Below are 7,911 nucleotides of genomic sequence, written 5' to 3' on the forward strand. Positions count from 1 at the left end.
TATATATATGTACAGAGAAATTGAGATCAGTAAAAATAACACCTACCTATGTAAATATGTCCTTATATGGTTTAAAGTAATGTAAATACTATTTAAAATATAATAATTAATAACCGTTAATATACTTACTTCCAAAAGCTGGCCAAGAGAGGAAGAAGTCATGATATTATAGTTGTAGGTGAACTGGCGTTTGGCGTTAAATATAAAATGCACAATTACACAATAATCACTGTACTGAGACAATAAGTGAAAAATTTAAAAGACGAACAACGAGAACAAAAATACTGCGAATATCAAAAATATTAACAAAAGAAATACACAAACTAATAATGTTATTTATTTATAATTTATATATATAAACAAGAACACAGCACACTATCAATTATCATATCAACTAGGCTAATCACAACAACGTGCATCGATATTTATTTTAAGAGTAAAAATAATTCAGAATAACTCATTAACTTGTAGTCATTTTAATCCTCAAAACATGTTAAATTAAATAACCTGGATTCTCAAAATAACAATTTTTATGAGTTATTTCAATACCTTCAAATAGTTAAAATATTATATTTAGATCAACGCTCTATTGCAGTTGATTTAACCTACAAATGCATTTTACTCCAATTATAATGCTTGACAACATGGTATGTAGTTAAAACAATTGTCCCATTTCTATGCGTGTAATACATGATAAAATGTATGTCCATTGAAATGGCCTGTGGGAATATCGGGTAAATTACAATTATAGTTTATAACGGTTTGGGTTTTTTTTTAGAATTTGATCTTTGTGGTATTGTCATCAATATCGTATGACGTAATTATCGTAATAATATAAAAAAAAATATGTGTTTAGTTTATATTCAGTATCAGTACCGTCTGTATTCGCTCGCATGTCACGTTTTTTTATTATTATTTCAAGTTTTTATATACTATGGCGTTAAACGAAAAACAAATTCTAAGCTTTTTAGATAACGGAACAGTTAATGATATAGATATATTAAATAGTGAGTCAGAGAATGAACTCGAAAATTTATTAAATAAATTTGCGAATGATGATTTCTCTGCAGAACTCGATAATGAAATGCTGGCTAATACAGAAATAGACTTACTCGAAGAAGACGACCAAACAACAAATGCAACTCAACAGTCTGGAAATGAAGTCTTTGATATAACACCAGTGCAGTTTCCATTTGTCCAAAAAAAAAGATATCAAATGGGTAAATAAACCATTTCAAGAGCCGTATATACATCTAACAGATTTAGAACCAATAGATTGTCCCTCCACTATACCACAACCGTACGAATATTTCACTAAATATTTTAACCAAAAAATATTCGAAGACATATCATTTAATACAAATTTATATGCAGTTCAAAATAATGACTTTTCTTTTAAACCTACATCACATTTGGAAATAAGATCATTTATTGCAATACAAATGATGATGGGTGTTTTGAAGTACCCTAGGATCGGGATATACTGGGAAGAAAAATTTCGTGTGAATTTAATTGCTGATACAATGCCCAGAAATAGATTTTATTCTATTCGACAAAATATTCATATCATTAACAACATGGATATTCCTTGTAATAATACCGATAAATTTGTGAAAATTCGTCCATTATTTGATGCTTTAAATAATCGATGTAGACAATTACCAGTAGAAAGAAACCTTAGTGTTGATGAACAAATAGTTCCTTTTAAAGGCCAATTGATTGTAAAACAATATATGAAAGGGAAACTGAATCCATGGGGCATTAAAATATTTTTACTTTGTGGTCAAAGTGGCATTGTCTATAACATGATTCTTTATCAAGGAACTTCAATTAATATTAACAAGGATCTACAAAAAAATTTTGGTCTAGGTGGAGCAGTTGTCCTCGATCTCACTAAACATCTTACGCCAAATCGACATTTTCTTTCCTTCGATAATTATTTTTCTTCGTATAATTTATTTTATGCACTCACTGCACGTCAAATATATGCAGCAGGCACAATTCGAATAAATCAATTTTTTAGTCCACCAGTTTTATCCGATAAAGTTATTATGAAAATGGGGAGAGGAACTTCTTATGAAGTAACTTCAACATTAGGGGTAGGACTATTAAAATGGTGCGATAACAAAGCAATAACCATGGCATCTAACTTCATTACTTCAGGAAACCCGGAAACTGTTTCTCGTTGGGACAAAAAAAACAAACAATATATTAACATCGAAAGACCAGAAATTATCAAACTATATAATAAATCCATGTTGGGAGTGGACAAACATGATCAACTAGTGAGTTATTATCGCGTGTACATGAAATCTCGAAAATGGACGCTGCGTTTAACTCATGCTTTTGATATGGCTGTGGCAAATTCTTGGCTCGAATATAAACAAGACGCAGAAAATATAGGAATATCAAAAAAAGATTAAAAAGATTTGTTGCATTTTAAAACTACTTTGGTTGAAGAGTCCAATGGTTGGACGATTCAGCCCCGGAAAAAAAGGGGTCGTCCAACATCTTCACCATCCAGTAGTACAAGATCTGCAGATAGTCGTTCACCAACACCTGCTAAAATATCGTCTAAAACATTGGAGTTTAGACCAACGGAAGGTGTAAGCAAAGATCTTTTTGGACATTTTCCCAGGTATGATGATAAAAAAGAAGCAACACGATGCAAAAATAAAAAATGTACAGGTAAAACACACGTTGTATGTAATAAATGTAAGATTCATTTGTGTTTTACACCAAAAAAAAAATTGTTTTTCTGATTTTCATTGTAATTAATTTTAATAAAAGTTTTATGTTTTTTTTTACATTTAGCATTATTATTGTATTATTTTATACCATAAATCCCAATGTCCATTCCAATGGGCATACCTGTAACTTTTTAGCAATAAAAAAAAAAAAAAAAAAAAATTGGTATATTATATTAAAAGGCCATATATTTCATATCTGAACAAAGAAAAATTTTTGTTTCAAAAAAATTAATTTGGTAGTGAAAGGGTTAACTAATTTTTGACCAAATTTTTCACACATTATTTGTACATGCATAAGATCAGATTTTGGGGGTCTCTGCTTCAAATTTTGAAACTTAAAAAATAAGGACCACCCTACTGAACATATAAGACGAACTTTAAATAATCAAAATAAAGCTCATTATCTGGGGAAAAATATACAAAATGAAATTATATATTAAATATCAAATTGTATGAAATCAAAGATACTAGAAATGATAAAAGAAGTTAAATATTACAGCATAAATTTGGACTGCACTCCTGATGTTAGCTACTCTGAACAAATGAACTTAATAGTTCGTTTTGGGTTAATCGATTTGAAAAATAAAGAATCAAATGTTAAAATTCATGAACATTTTCTAGGGTTTATACCAGTTGAAAGTAGTACAGGGATGAGCATAAGTGATATTCTTATACAGCAGTTACGTGATTTAGATATACCTATATTCCAAATATGTGAGGTCAAGGATATGATAACGGGGCTAACATGAAAGGTAAACACTTTGGAGTACAGCGTCGAATTAGAAACATTAATCCTCGAGCTTTATGTATTCCCTGCAGAGCTCATTCATTAAACCTTGTATAAATGGTGCAGTCAAATCATCAAGAGATGCAAATTTACAATTATTGTTTTTTTATAAATTTTGAAAATGGAAATAATGGCTAGCGAAAAAAAACAAAACTGTTATTATAAAATAAGGTCATAAGTTTAGGTTTCACAAAATGTTGAAAAATGAAGTACTGAGATTTTTAATGATCACAATCACAATAAACCTAGCGAACAAGACATCAACTGTCAAAAATTAAGTAATAATCTCAAAAGAAAAGCGATAGAAGAGATATCAATGTTGCCATCGAAACTTATTTGCAGAGAGTTAAAAAAACTCTGATATAAATAGTTTATCTTTAAATGATACTTCATAAGTAAAAAGAAATATAAGAAATGCGCGTTTATCTGTTCATCCCAACATACCAAAAAATATAACAGAAACGCATACTGCTATGAATGAAATTACATTAGTTACTAATAAAAATGAATCATTTTTATTAGTTAATGATTGTAATAATGGTATAACTGGGTTTTCAACAAAAAGTAATTTAGAAGTGTTATGCGAAATTAGTATAATATTTGTCGATGGCACTTTTAGAAGTTGTCCAAAATATTTTTACCAATTTTTTACTATTCACGGCCTTGTTGGCGAATCATATATTCCACTTGTTTTGTTTATTACCTAATAAAGAAACAGAAACATACGTACGTTTATTTGAACATACTGTAAATAGTTGTGCATAATATCAATTAATATTTTCTCCTGATGTGATATTTATAGACTTTGAAATTGCTATACATACTGCTGCAAAGCTTGTTTGGCCTAAAATCAATATAAAAGGATGTCGTTTTCACTTAGGACAAAATTGGTGAAAAATGATTCAGCTCTTGGTTTATTAAACACATACAACTCTTTGAACGCAGAAAAAAGCGATATTTTAAAATGTTTTTTTGGTTTGTCATTTTTAAGACCCGAAGAAGTTTGCGAATGTTTAGAACAAGATTTAATGCCAATACAACCAAATGATAAACAAATAAAAACATTTTGCGATTATGTACTAGATAACTACATTTATAGAATTTTATTATTATAAAAATTATGTTTTAATATTACACCATGTTAGGTAGGTAACTATACATTTTATATTATACTTGGAATTTCATATAAATAAACACGACTAAACTTAAAACGAACATATAACTAGCAGTTGATATATGGCAAACCGAGTTGGATGATTCGGGTAGACTCTCAGAACTAAAGCCCGGAATACACGAGGCTAGTTTTTCAAGCTAGGATAGCAAGGTAATACTAGTAAGCTAGAAAGCTAGTAATAATAGCTTTGTGTAAACAGAACTAGCTTTGTTTTTAAGCTAGCAAGCTAGGGAATATTTTAATAAGCTAGCGTGTCAAGCCAGGCTAGTTTAATAGGATTGCGTTCTATTTTTTTTGAGCTAGCACACCTCCCACCACTGAATTTACTATCCTAGATAGTGTTCTATCTCCGTGTAGACGGCAAAGCTAGTACATCATCGGCTAGAGCAGTGTTCACGCTTTTATTACGCCACGTGGTTTGTTAAATGTGAATCGGTATTGTTGTTGTAGGTTTTTTTATACGCCAAAATGCCAAAATTAAGTGGTGATCTTAATTTAAAGTTTGTAGAATTATATCGCGAAGAAGAATGTTTATGGAATGCCAGTATTCCATCATATAAAAATAAATCTATGCGTGATACATCACTACAAAAAATATGTGCAGAATTGAATACAATCGGCATACAAATGACAGTTAATGAAGTAAAAAATAAAATTAAAAATTTAAGAGCAACATACTGTCAAATGTTGTCAAAAATTGAAAAATCAACCAGGTCCGGTGCAGGTGCTAATGAGGAGTATAAACCTAAATTGAGTTGGTTCGAGGAAATGCATAGTTTTATAAAAAATGTTCCAATGAAAAGAAAAACAATCGTAAGTTATATTTATTTTGTAAATAATTAATAAATTAATTAAAATAAATTAAACTACCTATTTAATTATTAATTCATTTATTATTATTCTTAATATTAAATATTATTTACAATATTATTAATATTCATATCATATTTCCTTGCCATGGCACCGCACCCTCGTTGTTAAAATAGTCTTTAATGGTTTCTCTTTTTTGGACTGCTGAAATCGAAGGATGGTTACTTCCTTGTCGACATAAGTTTTCTAAGCCTGTAGTTTCTGTTCTCTATGTACCATGAATAATATTTCTTGCCTCAATATCTTCACGGTCGACATCACAGTGCGTTATATAATTATTTCGTTTTTCTTTTCGTAACCAATTATGCAAAGCACATGCTGCTAATACGATTTTATCCACTGTATTCACATCAGTAGCGATAGGTTTTTGAAAAATACGAAATCGGCTTACTAATATTCCAAAAGCATTTTCAACTATTCTTCTAGCTCTGGATAGTCGATAGTTGAAAACTTTCTGAGCCACTGTTAAATTGTCACCTGGGTAAGGTTTCATCATATATGGTTTTAACGGAAATGCACCATCGGCAACAATCACTCCACCATTTGGTAAAAGATTATTCTCTAGTTTATTATAAATAGAGCAATTTCTAAATACACTTGCATCTGATGCCATGCCACATGCACCGACATCAATATATCGGAAACAATAATCGTCATCTACTATTGCCATAAGAACAATACTGAATACTTTTTTGTAATTAAAATATATAGTGCCACTGTTGTCGGGAGCTACAATTTGTATATGTTTTCCGTCAATGGCGCCATAACATAGTGGAAAGTTCCATCTGTTTTTAAATCCATTTTCTATTTCCGCCCATTCTTCGTTATTTGTCGGGAGCTGTAAATATTACAATTAATGAAATCCAAAGTAAAATAATGTATATTATCGAATATATATATTAATATTAATTTTTTAAATTGTGTGTGTATGTTTATACTTCAATGAAGACAATTTTTTTAAAAAATTTTAGGACAGTCAAGAGTTAGAAACAATTGAAGAAATTTTAGATAACAGTGATGCCAATATTAATAGTGAAGATAATATTGAAAATAATGAGGGCAATGGCAATATTGAAGGGCAAATGTAAACTGGGCCCACGATTACCTTTTTTGTTGTAAACTCCGGTACGCTGATTTCAGTTACGTGGTGCTAACACTAATCCATAACAATTAATCAACCATTGCTTATTCTGAATCTTTTGTTTGTAAGTCTACGCTTAATCCATTTGTTGTATATTTCATACCAAACGTATTTATGGAATCATCCATATATATTTAATGTTTGAAGCTAAAATAAAGTTACAAGCGGTAGATGAATAGCTTTTCAAAATGCTATTAACGGCAATGGTTTAAGCTACAATTAATAACGCTATTTTCAACAACGTGTTTTAAACATGAAATATATGTATTTGTAGTTTTTCAGTTAATAATAAAAACAAGTGAATACTTGTGACCATTGCTGCTGACCATGTATTGTAAACATTTGTTTTAAAAACTTAGTACAGTATGAACGTTGAAGTCAATATATATATATTTTGATGTTACCAAAGCGTTTTAAATTTTATCACAGCTAAAAATAATAATTTTTCTAGCTTATCATTAGTAACAAAATTTGTACTTCTATTTGTTACTATTTCCATACTCTGTCCTCATTGTACTTCATCGATGATTTTGGTAGTGCAGGCGTGATTTTCTTCTAGCGTTGTACATATTCCTCTTAACATACCGAATATCAGTTACTTGCAGGTCACTTGCGTCAGTACGTACTATTTACTGCACTACAAAGATTTTACTATTTGACCTGTACAGATATTCCTCAGTTGCTGCGGGCGGCCTCGGTGGTAACACATTATCACGTTAAAGTGATGCTGGTCGCTGATAGGTTCATGCAAATGATTATCATTTTCTCCATAACCTATTATTTATTCCAAATGTTTTTAAAAAGCTGTACATTGCAGGTTTATGTTATGGTTAATTTCTGACTAACGGACGAGTTACTTTAGAATCATTATTTCTAAGACTAAAGTGGTTGTACGTTGGGATTCAACTATGCGTGCATCGTTACGATTGTAAAACACTACTGATACAGGTGGTACATCTTTTCAAAATCAACACAAAATGAAATTATTTGTATCATGTTTAAATATATTTTAACATTAGTTTAGATACGTTAGATACGTTGACCAGTTGCTGGTTAGAATATGTCATTAACTGTTGCAATATTTTATCGCTAATAGCCTAAGTATCGGTGAATTACAACGGATATTTTATCATCAGAAATTTCCGACCGAGGTTTACATTCTACCTAATTTATCACTAATTTTGGAGCC

The 7,911-nt window shown here is 30.2% G+C and overlaps 2 protein-coding genes across 2 annotated transcripts; one reads left to right on the forward strand and one right to left on the reverse strand.

Moving 5' to 3' along the window:
* Window positions 1–934: 934 nt before the first annotated feature.
* On the forward strand, window positions 935–3,499 carry LOC112591024 (piggyBac transposable element-derived protein 1-like). The gene is given in 5 exon segments (XM_025334643.1): window positions 935–1,220; window positions 1,375–2,360; window positions 2,484–2,738; window positions 2,740–2,763; window positions 3,215–3,499. Coding segments are annotated over 5 exon segments (1,836 nt in total).
* Window positions 3,500–5,789: 2,290 nt separating this feature from the next.
* On the reverse strand, window positions 5,790–6,419 carry LOC112591026 (protein ALP1-like; the record flags this gene model as incomplete). The annotated part of the gene is made up of 1 exon (XM_025334644.1): window positions 5,790–6,419. A coding segment is annotated over one exon (630 nt), but the record flags the coding sequence as incomplete, so codon positions are not given.
* Between the last annotated feature and the right edge of the window lie 1,492 nt (window positions 6,420–7,911).

Source organism: Melanaphis sacchari, unplaced genomic scaffold, assembly GCF_002803265.2.
Source record: "Melanaphis sacchari strain LSU unplaced genomic scaffold, SCAv2.0 Contig1286_pilon_pilon, whole genome shotgun sequence".
NCBI lineage: Eukaryota > Metazoa > Arthropoda > Insecta > Hemiptera > Aphididae > Melanaphis > Melanaphis sacchari.